Raw genomic sequence first — 19728 nt, forward strand, 5'->3', positions numbered from 1 at the left:
AATTTTACCACAATTTTAAAAGTTTCTTTTTAATTGCCAAGTCTAAAAATTGGTTATTATTAACTTACAGCAATGCATAGAAATTTATAACAAGATTGGGCTGGGCGCGGTGGCTCATGCCTATAATCCCAGCACTTTGGGAGGCTGAAGCGGGCAGATCTCCTGAGATCAGGAGTTCGAGACCAGCCTAACCAACATGGAGAAACCCTGTCTGTACTAAAACTACAAAATTAGCCAGGCATGGTGGCGCAGGCCTGTAATCCCGGCTACTTGGGAGGCTGAGGCAGGAGAATTGCTTGAACCCAGGAGGCGGAGGTTGCAGTGAGCCGAGATCGCGCCGTTGCACTCCAGCCTGGGCAAGAAGAGCGAAACTCTGTCTCAAAAAAATAAAAAAAAAAAAAGAAAGAAATTTATAACAAGATTATTATTAGTGTTATCATTATAACTAGAAAACATGTAGTGGATTCCTATTGGACAGGGAATCCTATAAAAACAACTTGCATTTGTGTAGCACATTATAGCTTATAAATTATTTGCTTATATTTTATACAGTGCTCACATTTTAGTAAGAGGTTAGGCTCCAATGTCAAAGCATATAAAAAGAACAGCTTGTTATTTTATTTTATTTTATTTTATATTTGGTCAAGAAAGCTTTCCAAATGAACAATGTGTCTTCAAAATTACCCTTGAAAGTGCTTTAAAAACACAAATATTAGTTAAGCGATTAGCCTGTATCAGGCAGTGTTCTAGGTACTGGAATTCAGCAGTCACCAGCAAAGTCAACAGCAAAATTGCTCCATACAGATATATGAGCTCTCAAAATTCAACACCATTGAGTTTTTCTTCAGAGTGTGAAGAAGTCTTTGTTCCTTCAGTTAAGCACCCAAAGAAACAATTGACTTGTGCTTGGGACTATGTTGCACACAGGGATACAGTTTTAAGTGCTAATGGCAAGATGCTGGTAATATGAGAAGCACACAGAAACTAAGAACAAGAGAGGGAACATCAGATTTACTTTTCCCAGTGCACACTGGCTTTATGGCAAAGGCAGACACCCACTCATTAAGCGGCAGTGTGGATGGAATCACTCCCACTCTTTAAATTGCTATTTTTGTCCTTGTGTTTTCTAGTTGTACACAGATGAATTTGCATAAGTTAAACTTGTTGATTATGCAACCTGGCTATGTTACATCTGATCACATTCTTACAAAAATATATTATCATAATACATTTACCTAGATAGGCTTATTATTAAACACTAGTCAAAATCTATACTTAATCACGTGCTCTCAGATTAAAACTCTTTTAGAGCATTCTATGTGGATTTTTCATTATATCTTTTATGCTGCTTTCCATTGATTTTCACATTCCTTGTGTGAGACTGTGAGAGTTGAACTATTTCCGTAACAGACAAAATTTATGACTCTACAAATACTAGTGATTTGTCTTATGGTAGAATTAGAGGAAACATTAATCAATACAACTTGTATGTCACTTTCTAGTTAACTAAGCTGACTCTATCAATATGGCCCTTTGTTATAGGAACAGTTCTGCAAAATAAAAGGCTATCTGGAGGAAGAACTAGACTACAGAAAACAAGCTCTTGACCAAGCATATATGGTAGGTACAACAAGCGATAGAGACACCCGGAGTATTTACAGTTAAGTACTGTGAAATGAAGTATCCTATTTAATTTTCCATGCTATGTGCTTGAATAGATCACGACATGCAGTTTATTCATTGACTGGTTTTCAGTTCTAATTTTAGAACAAATACATTCCTAGCTCTTTACTTATTCTTGTAAGATTCTTATAAGATATTCTTATAATATCTAATAAATATTCAATTATACTTCATTTTTTAACAATTAAAAGGCCAGACATGGTGCCTCATGCATGTAATCCCAGCACCTTTGTGAAACCAACGTGGGCAGATCCCTTGAGTCCCGGAATTCAAGACCAGTGTGAGCGACATGGTGAAATCCTGTATCTCAAAAACAAAGATAAAAATACAAAATACAAAAATTACATGCACCTTGTAGTGCTAGCCACTCAGGAGGCTGAGGAGGGAGGATTCATTGAGCCTGGGAGGCCAAGGCTGTAGTGAGCTGTGATCATGCCACTGTACTCCAGCCTGGGCAACAGAGCAAGATCCTGTCTCAAAACAAAACAAAAACAATTAAATATATGTTGTGGATAATATATAGATGAAGAACATTGAATGGCAGTGTAGATTAAAGAGAAATTTTATTGAATCAAATTCAATCATTTGGGAGGCGGATCTAGTAGTGGAATAATGTGTTTAATGTTTGTTATGCATATTTTTAATTCATTTATCTCTTACAACAACCCTGTGAGGTATAGGTAAGATTATTACGATTATTATTCATATCTCACATATGAGGATAGTAAGATTTAGAGAATTTAAGGACTTTGCCCAAGTTGATAAGTGGGTAGTGTATAGAACTGACTCCAGATCCTGTGGCCTACCATAATCCAGCCACAGCAACTGAGGCTTCCATGGTAAATGGGCTGTGCCATTTGTCTCCCACAGAAGATTATGCTGATTAAGGGCCACATGTGATCCATTCTCCTCTACCAAATTCCTATTACACAATTCTTCATACTGAACTATAGCTCACATTTCTTCTCTCCTTATGCTCTACTGTACATTAATTCATGGTTATGAATCAAAAGAAAAAGAGCAAATTAAAGGAACATTTCAAAGAATTCCTAGCAGAGGTTTTTATAATGCTTTCCTGGAAGCAGCTTGAGTCACTTTTGGGGAAGGAGTGAAGTACTTAGTCCCTGCTTGTAACAAAGACGAACTTGTCTTTGCATTCCAAAATGAGTAAGAGATTCTGAGCTTGTTTGATGGGGAAAGAAGAGAATGGGCATTCGTTGCTAATTAGAGACAGAGAAGGAAGTGATTTTTGCTTCACTTCTACCTTTCACCCTTGCCTCTTCCACCTGTAAGAAATTAAGTTGTGTGTTTATGTGGCTCCTGAGACTACTGAGTACTCATTCAGAAAACCATATTTATCCTTAAAAAGATGAGATCTGCTTAGCCCCAGGACAAGAGCTAGGAAAATATTTCTCACCAAAGCATGTCTGGTCACTTCTGTCAGACTTAGTAGAGATAAGATTGTAGATTTTAGCAACAGTTATTTGAAGCATATCAAAAAAGAAAGAAAAAGAAACAGATATAAGAGGCAGTGGATCCTTCATCTACAAAAGAAAGACTCAGAGAAATATTATAACGAGAGCAGCCATAAATCTCAGAGAACTTATAAACAGACCAATTCCAAAACTTTAGGACATTTTTGGATTTTATTTCTCAATATTATTTCAAGAAAAAAATTTGGAGACCATAAAGCCATCTTCAAGTACCAGAGGTTTGTCATGTATTAATAGAATGGGGGCGGTATTTTGTGCACAAAATATATCTCCAATTTTAAGTATTTTGTCCTAACTTAGACTATTTATTTCTAGAAGTATGGCCACTATGGTAGATGTCCTTAAATATATGAAGAGCTCTCTTGTTTTTAGGGGGGGTTTTGTTTGTTTGTTTGTTGTTTTGAGACGGAGTTTCACTCTTGTTGCACAGGCCAGACTGCAATGCCCGATCTTGGCTCCCTGCAACTTCCACCTCCCAGATTCAAGTGATTCTTCTGTCTCAGTCTCCTGAGTAGCTGGGATTACAGGCACACACCACCATGCCCAGCTAATTTTTTATATTTTTGGTAGAAATGGGGTTTCACCATATTGGCCAGGCTGTTCTCAAAATCCTGACCTCAGATGATCCACCTGCCTCGGGCTCCCAAAGTGCTGGGATTACAGGTGTGAGCCACCGCACCTAGCCAAAGCTGTCAAGTAGAAGTGAGGGCTGGGCGCGGTGGCTCAAGCCTGTAATCCCAGCACTTTGGGAGGCCGAGACGGGTGGATCACGAGGTCAGGAGATCGAGACCATCCTGGCTAACACAGTGAAACCCCATCTCTACTAAAAATACAAAAAACTAGCCGGGCGAGGTGGCGGGCGCCTGTAGTCCCAGCTACTCGGGAGGCTGAGGCAGGAGAATGGCTTAAACCTGGGAGGCAGAGTTTGCAGTGAGCTGAGATCCGGCCACTGCACTCCAGCCTGGGCAACAGAGCGAGACTCCATCTCAAAAAAAAAAAAAAAAAAGTAGAAGTGAGAACACACTTATTCTCAGCTACTCTTTAGGATAGGAAGTACAGTTATTATAACAAAGTGAGGGCTTTCTAAAAAGGAAGAGTATATAAAATGGGTAGGGTTCCAAGAAAGAACAAATGTTCCCTCACTAGAGAAGTTCATGGATTGGATAGATGACCCTTACGGAATCTCATAAAAGGGGATTTTCAGAAGTGTAATTAGGCTAGAGAAGCTTTGAAATTATTTTCTTGCTAAGATCCTTTAAGAGTAAAGTTGACGGCCATACACATATACATACATAGCGTACACTCCCACACCGCATATCAATGCCAAGTTCCAAAGTTAGACTTTTCTAATTCTATTTGCCAGAGAATCCAGGAACTAGAAGCTACTTTGTACAATGCTCTACAGCAAGAAACTGTTATCAAGTTTGGTGAATTATTAAGTGAAAAACAGCAAGAGGAGCTGAGGACGGCAGTAGAAAAGTTACGGCGGCAAATGCTGAGGAAGAGCAGAGAGTATGACTGTCAGATTCTTCAGGAGAGAATGGAGCTCTTACAGCAAGCCCATCAGGTGAGGACTGAGTCACTGCCTCTGCGTAGGGTTAGTACTAGCAAATGGGACTTAGTACTAAGTACACGGTATTGAGTATGGGTATGGAGAAGCCGAGGAGATACAAGTTATTTTCAGAGAGTAAAATAAATAACCATTGTTTTCTACCTTCATGCACATATAAAAATGACAGTTTTATAATAATTCAATCTTGAGAAAATTGGCATTTCAGAAGGACTGCATACTGCTACTATTTTTAGAACTACATTTTCATGAAATACCCTTTGAATTTCATGGAGTCTGATTATCTACATTATGCAGGGAAGCAGGACACTCTCCAGGGCAAAAATAGTGCTTTCCATTTATTGCTCACTCCAGTCCGTAACCAAGGCTGATAACAATCCGAATAGTGTAAAAGAGAACAAGGATCGTTCACATTACAAACATCACCAACAACAAAGCCCGGCAGCTGCTGTTTACTTACTGACATTTGCTTTATGTCAGTAAGTAAACTAAGGAATCTACTTACATCATTTCCTTTAATCTTCATAATAGCCCTATGAGGTAAGTATTTTTATTATCTCAGTTTTGGAGATAACAATACTAAAGATAAGAATGTTTAAGTGATTTGCCCAAGATGACACAGATGGTAAGCAACAGTCAGGATGACAGCCTAGGTCTGCTGAACTCGAAGGCCAGTGTGTCTGAACACTATTATACCATCATCCATGACTTATGTGATTCATCAGCAAGGCTCAAAATAGGTACCCAATACTAATTTCCAGCCAACATTTTTTATTGCAACTCTCTATTCACACCATAGCTTGACAGTTGAGGGCTGAGATCCTGGTCAAAATACAGATTCAATAAGGATTCCACAACTGAAAGTGTCAGGTTATAGTATTAAATCCTCAGAAGCTATGAGAAGCAACTGGTACAAAATCCAGATGGTATGAATAAGCAGTACGAATTGTGTGGTCATCAGTGATCACGGTAAGTGGAAAAGAAGAAGGGGTTCTTTTATGAGGCAAATCAAAACAATTCATGGGGGACATGACACTTAGCACACTTCAGATGCAGGCAGGAGCTTTGTGGATTTTATAGGCTAACAGATTACCGGAGTAGGTGGAGAATTCTGAAGTCACGCGTCCCAGAAATGATAAATACGTACATGTTCCTATTAATGCCCCCTCAGATTCCATCACAAAGGTTTGGGTTTTGACCCATGGAAAGACTCAAAGTCTTTAATAATAGACTCTATGGCATCATTGCATTGCTTCGTGCACTTTTCTTCTAGCAGGGGATAAAAATGTTCCCTGCACAAATTTCTTGTGCTGCAATAGCATGTAATTACTTTCAACAAATTGGGAGTTATGTCATGGAAACACAGAAGTGTTTACTTTTAAGATGGGACTAATAGTTATCTAAATTTATTTATGATAAAAACTTTTATTCCATTTGAGTATTTCTTTAACCATTTAGCTAGGATACTTCACTCCTGAAAGAGTGAAGTTTAAGTTATCCAGTAGCGTCAGTAGTATACTGCATTTCTGAACCTCAGAGAGTTTCGCTGACATTTTCCATCCATCTCCTAAACAAATGTTCATTAGAATATGCCTTTCCCAGTTATTTCTTACTCTTCTTCTTCCCTTTTAATTAATAGCTGAGTTTCATAGAATTATTGCAGAAGATGTTGGCCAGGATTTTTCACATATAACTATGTAATACACTCTAACTTCTAAAATATAGCACTAACCATTTATTACACAGTTCTGCTTGAATATTTAAGAGTGAACTGGTGAGTTCTCATCCTTACTTCTCTTCTCTCTCCCCATCTGCCTGTCTTAGTCAGTAGAATTACCATATCTCAAATCACTCTGGCTAGAAACACTGGAGTCTTCTCTGTTCTTTCCCTGTAAGCATTAATATAGCACCGCATCCAACTGGCATTTCCCCTGAAATGTTTCTGATACTGGTCCATTTTGTTCATTTTTGTCACCCCAGGCATGTGCAGGGCCTTTCATTATTCGACCAGCTTCCAGGTACTGCCAAATGTTCTCTATGTGAATCTGACTCCATCATCTATGCATTTATTCAGTCAAACCTTTAAACGTGTTTCCTAGGTGATAAATACTGTGCTGACAGAGAAGTCACCGTGGACCCTGCCTCCACAAAATGTAGGATCCATAGAAGGATATAAAATGATTAACACAAAGAAAAGTAATTATGATATATCATAATAAATGGCATTTTTAAAAGCACATGCAGGTGCCATGGGGCCTAGTTCTAGCTCTCCTTTTTTCAGTCCACCACACATCTCATCTCAGATTTTTCTCACTTTAACTCATGGTACATTCTTGCCCCAAAGCCTCCATGGTCCCAATTTCCAGTTGAGTAGAGTCTTATGCTGGTCTCTTCAGTTCCTTCAGTAGCTGACTACCCCTCCCTCCAAAACCAGATTTGACCCAACCCCAGAGCATACTTCCCTCTCCACTCATGCAAAACATCCTGGTCCCACTTGTGCTGTGATTTTCTACCTCTAAGCCCCTGTTGCATAATTGCTCATCCTAACATGTCCATTAGTTTTCATTGCATTCATCCAAGTGTTCTCATTTTTCCAGTCCCAGTTTAAGATCCAACCCCTTCAGGATCCTCTCCGTGATGAAAATTTTTAAAATGAACCACATACTGCTCAAAAAAATCTACACTCTATATTCTGTTATGCACTCATTCACAACCATTTATTGAGGGCCTGCTGTGTACCAGGTGCTGGGAGTGTAATGGTAAGCAAAGACATACAGATCACCACTCTCATCTATGTCACAGAGGGACAGGGACAGAGCCACAGCACAAATGAACAATGACTGAGGCAATTTCTGAGAGTGGCAATAAGTGCTATGCAGAAACGTATACAATGTGTGTGTGAGTTTGGGAGTAGGATTGGCCACTTTAGGCTGGCTGGTCACAGAAGGCCTCTCTGAAAATACCTAAGATCCAAGAAATGAGCCACACAAAGATCTTGGCCAAGTGTCCCAGAAGTCAGGAACAACAAGGGCTAAGTCCCTACCATCAGAATAAGTTTGGAATAGTCAAGGAACAGAGCAAAGGAAGGCTAGAATGTTAGGAGCACACTCAGCCAGAGTGAGGTTGATAGGAGGAGACATCCGAGAACTAAGAAAGGACCACATCACATAGGGCTTTGCAGGAGTTCGAGTTTTATTCTGAGTACAACTCTTCCCCACCCACTTCAACTCAGGGGACCATGGAGATCATTTTTACATTCTGAGAGTTCACAGTGGCTGCTATAGATGAATGTAGTATGGTCAAAATAAAAGGCGGGAAGAGCAGGTAGAAGCTGCCACACCAGTCCTGACAAGGGAAGACAATGACTTGGTGAACTTGGTATCAGTAGAAATAAAAAGAAGTGGGTAGAAAAGGAATGTTTTAGATCCAACAAGGTTTCCTGTTGGGTGGATGGCAAAGGGATGGGAAGCAAAAAGAAATCAAGTGTACATCATATGATGTAGCATAACACATTTATTTAACAACAAAAAAAAAAATGTGTGGACACCTTCTCCATGCTAAACACTACACTAGGCATTGGAGATGGGTGATAAAGTTATTCAGTTTTTTCCATTGTTTACCTTTTCTATTTAATTTTGTTATTCCATCTGGATCTGATAGTTCTTTGAAATCTGGAACTAATTGGTGCCTTATCGGTATTGTCCATTACATTCAGCACAGTCATGAGCATGTAAGGAGGTGCCCAACAAGCGTAGACGTGGTGCTGAATGGATGCTGCAGTAATTTTACATATTCATGATTTTGTCCATATAGGACTGCCTGCATATCCAGCAGACATGCCAAGGAATTACTTGAACACTCAAGGTAGAAATATCTAGCAAATTTATTCTTTTACTGTGTAGCTATGGAGCACTGACAGCACTATGGAATACACACCAGCACACACATCACATATGTATACACACACCATCAACATTCCAGTCCCATCCCTTTCTCCAGCATTCATTATGGCATAATTTCAAGGTTAACCTTTATGGTCTCACTCTGACCAAAACACACCATCTCTTCTTGCACAAACCTTAGCCCCCTTACTTTAAAGAAGAGTTTCTCAATCTCAGCACTGCTGAAATTTTGAAGCAGATATTTCTTTATTATTTTTCAGGGGGAGGGGTGGCTGTTCTGTGCCTTATCAGATGTTTAGTAGCATTTCTGGCTTCTACTTGGTAGATGCTAGATGCACATACTCCCAATTGTGATAATACAAAAATGTCAAGACATTTAGATAATGGTGATGGTTGCACAACTTTGTGAATATACTAAAACCACTGAATTACACAACTTAAAATAAATGAACATATTAACTAACCTTAAAAAAATGTGCAGAACTGCCAAATGTCCCTGACTGGAGCAGGGAGAGACAAACAGTTGAGATCCACTCTTTTAAAGAGAAGGAGATATGCTTTCCAAGTTCAAGTACCCCTTGTTCTAGCTTCCCCTTTTTTCTCCTACCACTGCATTATAAAAACCTCTCTATATTATCATCCCATTTGGCTTCTAGTGTTTTCTTCATACACTCCATTTCTCTATTTTCTAATTATTCCCAGCAGAGGTATTAAATAAGAAGCCTGCATTGTATAACCATGTACATGAACACAAAAAGCCTTTAGATTGCCAGATATAAATGTGAAGACTTTATTTTACTTGTAAATAATTGTATGTAATGTTGATTTCAAATACTTGGTGTTTAAATTAGTGGAATTTTGCTACATAATTGAGAGGTAAGTTCAAAGACAGTCTTGGAACTTTTCGTCTTTAGGATTACTTGTGTTATGTTTGTTATGTTCTGGTGTTTTCCTAATTTACCAGTTCCCTCCTGGGAATGTTTGTTGATGTGTAATCTCTACTTTGTTTTATGAGAATTTACCAATTCTATTTTGTGAGAAAATTCTATCCTGAAACAAGGCTGAAATAGAGTTAAGAAAAAAAAAAAGGTTAAGAAAGAACAATTGGATTGTTTACATCTATATGAGTCAGCCTCAGCCATCTTTAATGTGGTAACAAACAATCAAAATCTCAATCCAAATGGTTCATAACAAAGCTCGTTTCTTGCTCTCTAGTTCTGAGACATACTACACCCTCTATAAGGATTTGATATTCCCAAATCTTATTCCAACTCGCATTCCACTGGCCAAAACAAGTCTCTTTGCCAAACTCAATATCAGTGGTGTGGAATCTACACCTCACTAGGAAGGGGTCTACAGGGATAGGCCCAGTAGAAAGGGTAGCAAATATTTTTTGAAAAGAGAGTCAGTAACAATGATTTTCCACCACAAGCATAGATAATTTCTGAAGCATGCAACATGTTTTTGGGTGGGGAAAAACATAGATGTGATGTTTCCAGCTGCTTGTACAAATATTCAGGTTTGTATAGGAATGTTCATGTTTTCGTTTGGTGAATTATTTTTCTGCACAACTTACCACCTACTGATGCTTTCTTTCTTTTCTTTTCTTTCTTCAGAGAATTCGTGACTTAGAAGATAAAACAGACATCCAGAAAAGACAAATCAAGGACTTAGAAGAAAAGGTATGTGTCAGGTTCAATAAGTATCTTATTATTTGTTCAACCAGAAAGCAGTATTGATTTTGCTCACTGTATTTTCTTTCTGGCTTCTCAGTTAATTTGTGTGTCTTGCAGAGGCAGGTGTAGTTACAGTAAACCTAGCTTTCACTTTCAGTCAGTCAGAATACCAGGAAAGAGTCTGCCATCAGTAACCTAGCCTTCACGTGTTTGTCTTTTGTGTTTCTTTCCTATTTTTTAATGTATTTTCTTTCCTTAGTTTCCCCTTCCTTATCTTCATTTCCTTTGCAAAAGTTTCTTCTGAATTTGGTTACCCTACTTTGCTCTGTTTTTTAAAAAAAACCTTTTAGCACCTTTTTTTAAAACTTTTTCCATTATCATTCATAAAAAGACCTTTCATCCTTGTGCTGCAGTTTCACCTTAACAATCAGTTCAGAAATTTGGATTGATATGTGATAATCATGTTGTCCTGTCACACCCCAGGGATCTCAAAGAGTGGCTGCTTCCTCCAAGTCAGCCAGTGTTTTTGAGGGGTATAACAACGTGGCTCTAACAGAGGGCACTTGGAAATGCATGTGGGGTGGGAGCACAGACAGAGCTCAGGCTGGGATGCTGAACAAGCTGCAGTGAGCTACACAGGCTTACACAACAAAAAAAGTCAAAGCCTGGAATTCCCGAGCAAGATGGCCAAATAGGAACAGCTCCGGTCTGCAGCTCCCAGCCAGACCAACACAGAAGGCGGGTGATTTCTGCATTTCTAACTGAGGTACCTGGTTCATCTCATTAAGACTGGTTAGACAGTGGGTGCAGCCCACGGAGGGCAAACCAAAGCAGAGTGGGGTGTTGCCTCACCCAAGAAGTGCAAGGGGTCAGGGAACTCCCTCCCCTAGCCAAGGGAAGCTATGAGGGACTGTGCCGTGATGGTGCACTCTAGCCCAGATACTACGCTTTTCTCATGATCTTCACAACCCACAGACCAGAAGATTCCCTCAGGTGCCTACACCACAAGGACCCTGGGTTTCAAGCACAAAACTGGGAGGCTGTTTGGGCAGACACTGAGCTAGCTGCAGGAGTTTTTTTTAATACCCCAGTGGCAGCTGGTATGCCATCAGGACAGAACCATTCACTCCCCTGGAAAAGGGCCTGAAGCCAGAGAGCCAAGTGGTCTTTCTCAGTGGATCCCACCCCCACGGAGCCCAGCAAGCTAAGATCCACTGGGTTGAAATTCTCACTGCCAGCTCAACAGTCTGACGTCAACCTGAGATGCTCGAGCTTGGTGGAGGGGAGGAGTGTTCACCATTACTGAGGCTTGAGTAGGCACTTTTCCCCTCACAGTGTAAACAAAGCCCCAGGGAAGTTCAAACTAGGCAGAGCCCACCACAGGGCCACAAAGCTGCTGTAGCCAGACTGCCTCTCTAGATTCCTCCTCTCTGGGCAGGGCATCTCTGAAGGAAAGGCAGCACTCCATTCAGGGGCTTATGGATAAAACTCCCATCTCTCTGGGACACAGAACTTAGGGGAAGGGGCGGCTGTGGGTGCAGCTTCAACAGACTTAAACGTTCCTGCCTGCTGGCTCTGAAGAGAGCAGTGGATCTCCTAGCACAGTACTTGAGCTCTGTGAAGGGACAGACTGCCTCCTCAAGTGGGTCCCTGACCCCCATGCCTCCTGACTGGGAGATACCTCCCAGCAGAAGTTGACAGACACCTCATACAGGAGAGCTCTGACCGGCATCTGACTTGTGCTCTTCTGGGACGAAGCTTCTAGAGGAAGGAGCAGGCAGCAATCTTTGCTATTCTGCAGCCTCCGTTGGTGATAACCAGGCAAACAGAGTCTGGAGTGGACCCCCAGCAAACTCCAGAAGACCTGCAGCAGAGGGGCCTGACTGTTAGAAGGAAAACTAACAAACAGAAAGCAATAGCATCAACATCAATGAAAAGGACAACCATGCAAAAACTCTATCCAAAGGTCATCAACAGCAAAGACCAAAGATGGATAAATCCATGAAGATGAGGAAAAACCAGCACAAAAAGGATGAAAATTCCAAAAACCAGAATGCCTCTTCTCCTCCAATGGATCAAAACTCCTCGCCAGAAAGGGAACAAAACTGGATGGAGAATGAGTTTGACAAATTGACAGAAGTAGGCTTCAGAAGGTGGGTAATAACAAACTCCTCTGAGCTAAAGGAGCATGTTATAACCCAATGTAAGGAAGCTAAGAAACTTAATAAAAGGTTGGAGGGATTGCTAACTAGAATAACCAGTTTAGAGAAGAACATGCATGATCTGATGGAGCTGAAAAACACAGCACGAGAACTTCGTGAAGCATGCAGTATCCATAGCTGAATCAATCAAGCAGAAGAAAGGATGTCAGAGATTGAAGATCAACTTAATGAAATAAAGTGTGAAGACAAGATTGGAGAAAAAAGAATGAAAAGGAATGAACAAAGCTTCTAACAAATATGAGACTATGCATAAAGACCAAACCTACGTTTGATTGGTGTACCTGAAAGTGATGGAGATAATGGAACTAAGTTCGAAAACACACTTCAGGATATTATCCAGGAGAACTTCCCCATCCTAGCAAGACAGGCCAACATTCAAATTCAGGAAATACAGAGAACACAACAAAGATATTCCTCAAGAAGAGCAGCCCTAAGACACATAATCATCAGATTCAGCAAGGTTGAAATGAAGGAAAAAATGTTAAGCACAGCCAGAGAGAAAGGGTGAGTTACCCACAAAGGGAAGCCCATCAGACTAATTAGTGGATCTCTCAGCAGAAACCCTACAAACCAGAAGAGAGTAGGGGCCAATATTCAACATTCTTAAAGAAAATAATTTTCAACCCAGAATTTCATATCCAGCCAAACTAAGCTTCATAAGTGAAGGAGAAATAATCCTTTACAGACAAGCAAATGCTAAGGGATTTTGTCACCACCAGGCCTGCCTTACAAGAGCTCCTGAAGGAAGCACTAAATATGAAAAGGAAAAACCGGTACCAGCCACTGCAAAATCAACCCAAAATGTAAAGACCATCAACACTATGAAGAAACTGCATCAACTAAGAGGCAAAATAACCATCTAGCATCATAATAACAGGATCAAATTCACACATAACAATATTAGCCTTAAATGTAAAGGGGCTAAATGCTCCAATTAAAAGGCACAGACTGGCAAATTGGATAAAAAGTCAAAGCCATCAGTGTACTGTATTCAGGAAACCCATCTCATGTGCAAAGACACACATAGACTCAAAATAAAGGAATGGAGGAAGATTTACCAAGCAAGTGAAAAGCCAAAAATTTTAAAATGGGGGGTTGCAATTTTAGTCTCTGATTAAACAGACTTTAAACCAACAAAAATCAAAAAAGACAAAGAAGGGCATTACATAACGGTAAAGAGATCAATGCAACAAGAAGACCTAAATATCCTAAATATATATGCATCCAGTACACGAGCACCCAGATTCATAAAGCAAGTTCTTAGAGACCTACAAAGAGACTTAGACTCACACACATGAATAGTGGGAAACTTTAACACCCCACTGTCAATATTAGACAAATCAACAAGACAGAAAATTAACAAGGAAATTCAGGACTTGAGCTCAGCTCAGAACCAAGCAGACCTAATAGACATCTACAGAACTCTCAACCCCAAATCAACAGAACATGCATTCTGCTCAGCGCCACATAGCTCTTATTCTAAAATCGACCATATAATAGAAAATAAAACACTCCTCAGCAAATGCGAAAGAACAGAAATCATAACAAACAGTCTCTCAGACCACAGTGCAATCAAATTAGAACTCAGGATTAAGAAACTCACTCAAAACCATACAACTACATGGAAACCAAATAACCTGCTCCTGAATGACTACTGGGTAAATAACGAAATTAAGGCAGAAATAAATAAGCTATTTGAAACCAATGAGAACAAAGACACAACATACCAGAATCTCTGGGACACAGCTAAAACAGTGTTTAGAGGGAAATTTGTAGCACCAAATCCCCACAGGAGAAAGCGGGAAAGATCTAAAATTGCCACCCTAACATAACAATTAAAAGAACTGGAGAATCAAGAGCAAACAAATTCAAAAGCTAGCAGAAGACAAGAAATAACTAAGATCAGAGCAAAACTGAAGGAGATAGAGACACGAAAAACCCTTCAAAAAATCAGTGAATCTAGGAGCTGGTTTTTTTGAAAAGATTAACAAAATAGATAGACCACTAGCCAGACTAATAAAGAAGAAAGGAGAGAAGAATCAAATAGATCCAATAAAAAATGATAAAGGGGAGATCACCACTGATCTCACAGAAGTACAAACTGCAATCAGAAAATACTATAAACACCTTTATGCAAATAAATAGAAAATCTAGAAGAAATGGATAAATTCCTGGATACATACAGCCTCCCAAGACTAAATCAGGAAGAAGTCAAATACCTGAATAGACCAATAACAAGTTCTGAAATAAAGGCAGTAATTAATTGCCTACCAACCAAAAAAAGCCCAGGACCAGACAGATTCACAGCTGAATTCTCCCAGAGGTACAGAGAGGAGTTGGTACCATTCATTCTGAAACTATTCCAAACAATAGAAAAAGGGGGACTTCTCCCTAACTCATTTTCTGAGACCAGCATCATCCTGATACAAAACCTGGCAGAGACACAACAACAACAACAACAAAATTCAGGCCAGTGTCCCTGATGAACATCACTGTGAAAATCCTCAATAAAATACTGGCAAACCAAATCCAGCAGTACATTAAAAACCTTATCCACCACAATCAAGTTGGCTTCAACCCTGGGATGCAAGGTTGGTTCAACATACGTAAATCAATAAACATAATCCATCACATAAACAGAACCAATGACAAAAAACACATGATTATCTCAATAGATGCAGAAAAAGCCTTTGATGAAATTCAACGCCCCTTCATGCTAAAAACACTCAATCAACTAGATATTGATGGAACATATCTCAAAATAATAAGAGCTATTTATGACAAACCCACAGCCAATATCATACTGAATGGGCAAACGCTGGAAGCATTCCCTTTGAAAACCAGCACAAAACAAGAATGCCATCTCTCACCACTCGGAAGTTCTGGCCCGGAATATCGGGCAAGAGAAAAAAATAAAGGGTATTCAAATGGGAAGAGAGGAAGTCAAATTGTCTCTGTTTGCAGATGACATGATTGTGTATTTAGAAAACCCCATTGTCTCAGCCCAAAAACTTAAACTGATAAGCAACTTCAGCAAACTCTCAAGACACAAAATCAGTGTGCAAAAATCACAAGCATTCCTATACACCAATAATAGGCAGACAGTCAAATCATGAGTGAACTCCCATTAACAATTGCTACAAGGAGAATAAAATACCTAGGAATACAATTTACATGGGAAGGACCACTTCAAGAAGAAATAAAATTCACTGCTCAAGGCAATAAGAGAGAACACAAACAAATGGAAAAACATTCCATGCTCATGGATAGGAAGAATCAATATCATGAAAATGGCCATACTGCCCAAAGTAATTTATAGATCAACACTATTCCCATCAAGTTACCATTTACTTTCTTCACAGAATTAGAAAAAACTATTTTAAATTTCATATGGAACCAAAGAAGAGCCCATATAGCAAAGACAATCCTAAGCAAAAAGAACAAAGCTGGAGACGTCATGCTACCTGACTTCAAACTCTACTACAAGGCTACAGTAACCAAAACAACATAGTACTGGTACCAAAACAGATATATAGACCAATGGAACAGAACAGAGGCCTCGGAAATAACACCACACATCTACAACCATCAGATCTTTGACAAAACTGACGAAAACAAGCAATGGAGAAAGGATTCCCTATTTAATAAATGGTATTCAGAAAACCAGCTAGCCATATTCAGAAAACTGAAACTGGACCCCTTCCTTACACCTCATATAAAAATTAACTCAAGGTGGATTAAAGATTTACATGTAAGACCCAAAACCATAAAACCCTGGAAGAAAACCTAGGCAATACCATTCAGGACATAGGCATGGGCAAAGACTTCATAACTAAAACACCAAAAACAATGGCAACAAAATCCAAAATTGACAAATGGGATCTACTTAAGCTAAAGAGCTTCCGCACAGCAAAAGAAACCATCATCAGGGTGAACAGGTAATGGGATAACCTACAGAATGGGAGGGAATTTTTGCAATCTATCCATCTTACAAAGGACTATTATCCAGAATCTACAGGGAACTTAAACAAATTTACAAGAAAAAACAAGCAACCCCATCAAAAAGTGGGCAAAGGATATAAACAGACACTTTTCAAAATAAGACATAATACGGCCAACAAACAGATGAAAAAAAGCTCATCATCACTGGTCATTAGAGAAATGCAAATTAAAGCCACAAAGAGATGCCATCTCACACCAGTTAGAATGGCTATCATTAAAAAGTCAGGAAACAACAGATGCTGGAGAGGATGTGGAGAAATAGGAATGATTTTACACCATTGGTGGGAGTGTAAATTAGTTCAACCATTGTGGAAGACAGTGTGGAGATTCCTCCAGGATCTAGAACTAGAAATACCATTTGACATGGCAATCCCATTACTGGATTTATAACCCAAAGGATTATAAATTATAAACCCACTACTGGATGTATAACCCAAAGGATTATAAATCATTCTACTATAATGACACATGCACACATGTGTTTATTGCAGCACTATTCACAATAGCAAAAACCTGGAACCAACCCAAATGCCCATCAATGTTAGACTGGATAAAGAAAATGTGGCACAGGGCCGGGTGCAGTGGCTCATGCCTGTAATCCCAGCACCTTGGGAGGCCGAGCTGGGCGGATCACAAGGTCAGGAGATTGAGACCATCCTGGCTAACACGGTGAACCCCATCTCTACTAAAAATACAAAAAATTAGCCGGACGAGGTGGCGAGCGCCTGTAGTCCCAGCTACTCGGGAGGCTGAGGCAGGAGAGTGCCGTGAACCCGGCAGGCAGAACTTGCAGTGAGCCGAGATTGTGCCACTGCATTCCAGCCTGGGCAACAGAACAAGACTCTGTCTCAAAAAAAAAAAAAAAAAAAAAAAAAAAAAAAAATGTGGCACATACACACCATGGAATACTATGCAGCCATAAAAAACAATGAGTTCATATCCTTTGCAGGGACATGGATGAAGTTGGAAACTATCATTCTCAGCAAACTAACAGAGGAAAAGAAAAGCAAACACCGTATGTTCTCACTCTTAAGTGGGAGTTGAACAATGAGAACATACAGGCACAGGTTGGGGAACATCACACACCAGGGCCTGTCAGGGGGTGGGGAGCAAGGGGAGGGAGAGCATTAGGAAAAATACCTAATGTAGATGAAGGGTTGATGGGTGCGGCAAACCACCGTGGCACACGTATACCTATGTAACAAACCTGCACGTTCTGTGTGTGTATCCCAGAATTTAAAGTATTATAATATAATAATAATAATAATAATAATAATAATAATAAAGTCTGGCCCAAGACACCAGGAACATTCTGCTGAGGGAAAGAGCAAGGATGCCAAATAGGTTTTTCTCTGGAATTCCAGTGAGATTGACTGAAAGTAGCTACCTGAATCCCTGTATGTAAAACTATATTGCTGTTTTATAATAGCTTCCATAGGCACACAAGAAGAAAATAGCAAACTATCTGCCCTTCTGCAACAGTGATTAGAATTTGGTTCATCCCAGATTGCTTCTATAATTATCTGTATATGTGAGGTTAAAGGGAGTTGGTAGGCTCAAGTAGCCAGACCACCAGGCATCCAGATTTCTGTATAGGGTGGGTCTTCAGTACTCATTTGACCTTAGGTAAATAACTTGACTTCCTCTGTCTAAGCCGTATCTCTAAAACAGGGATGATAACATTTGCCCTTTCCTCCTCCCTTGGGTTCCATGAGGAAAAAATGAGATCACTTATGTGAAAAAGGAAACACTAAAAAAGTGTAAGTCAAATTCTAAAAGTGTAATTTTAAAAATTCCGACCCAAAGTATACGTTCTCTGCAAAATTTTAAATTTGAATTTCTCACATTTCAGAGGGGGCTATTTAGTTCTGCGAGATTGAATGAGGCAACAATAACGTACAATAAATTTCCCAGTGATTGGCAGGAAGCCTCACAGAAGGCGGGGGTTGCTTTCAGCTTCCCTGTTTGTCAAAGACCACACTTAATATCTTCCATTTTCCATGCTTTTGAATGGCCAGTGCTTAGCTCTCTCTCTGCTAATTCATAAGCTACCCTAGGGCTGGCTCAAGGAAAAAGTCAAAGTTAAGGCTATTCTGCCCCCAAAACTTGACGATACCCATTCAGTTCCCGTCCAGCTGAGGTTTAAAAATAAAAAAACAAAAAGAGGAGGAAAAAAAAAATCTATCAATGTCATCACCCTAGCCATTCTCTAAATAAAACCCTCAAAAATTTTGGAAGAAGGGAGATTAAGATCATGTTCATTGTTGGAATTCAATGTAAATTTTTTCACAATTCTTTTGCTCAGTACACTTTACAGGTCTGAACTTCCTAAACTTTTATGATAATGGAGTAATAACCTTACTTCAAAGAAAACAAGGATCAACAATATACAGTGTATTTATCAACACTGCATATTTCACATATGGTAGCAAATTCAACCACTTCAAAAACAATCCAGTTGACTTCTAATTAGATATTTGATTAGAGATGAGGTTTACGATTCACCTTCTACTCACTGGACTTCAGTTCTCCTCACCCTTAAGTCTAGTAAAAAGGCTAAAGATCCTTTATGCCAGAGATACTCTTCATTCTTCCCTTGTGGTACTTGAACACCCACTCAGGGTACATGTAATATCCCTTCTTTATTGTTTATTTCAATGCACACAGTTAGTATGAATCAGGTGGCAAGAACAAACCTAGCAAAATTGCTTCAGCTGTGTGCAGCACTTATCTAGAGCATAATATCTGTATGCATCATATCTAGAGCACTTCCACTACCATCATTTCATCTGATTCTCATAATTACTCTATGAGACAGACACTACAGATGTTATGATCCCCTTTTATACAGATAATAAAACAATGGCTCAAAGAAATTAAACAAGTTGCCCAAAATTATGTAGCCAATTTATGGCAAATCAAAACCAGAGGTCAGGGTTTCTGACTCCAGATGGCATGATCTGCCCACCACACTGCAGGGATTAAGACTGTTATTACAGATTAAGTGATGGGCATCTCCTCATGCCCAGAGAGGTAGCTCTGATGTCTGATCTTCTCATAGGAATATTGGGAATGGGAATTTGCCCATTACTCTCCATTCTCCAACTTCTCCTGCTATAAGTTTACCTTCAAAGAATGAAAAAAAAGCAACAGTTTTTGCTTTTCAGAATAATAGACTAG

The 19728-nt window shown here is 39.5% G+C and overlaps 1 protein-coding gene across 5 annotated transcripts in view; it reads left to right on the forward strand.

Annotated features, from left to right (window-relative positions):
* The window catches only part of JAKMIP2 (janus kinase and microtubule interacting protein 2), a 187716-nt gene that overhangs the window by 155898 nt on the left and 12090 nt on the right, over window positions 1-19728 (forward strand). For all 5 annotated transcript variants that reach the window (XM_050793997.1, XM_050793995.1, XM_050793998.1 and 2 more), the window contains 3 exons: window positions 1543-1620; window positions 4540-4743; window positions 10265-10330. In XM_050793997.1, coding sequence (XP_050649954.1) covers window positions 1543-1620; window positions 4540-4743; window positions 10265-10330 — 348 coding nt within the window. The remainder of the gene's footprint in view (window positions 1-1542; window positions 1621-4539; window positions 4744-10264; window positions 10331-19728) is intronic.

This window comes from Macaca thibetana, chromosome 6 (assembly GCF_024542745.1).
Source record: "Macaca thibetana thibetana isolate TM-01 chromosome 6, ASM2454274v1, whole genome shotgun sequence".
NCBI lineage: Eukaryota > Metazoa > Chordata > Mammalia > Primates > Cercopithecidae > Macaca > Macaca thibetana.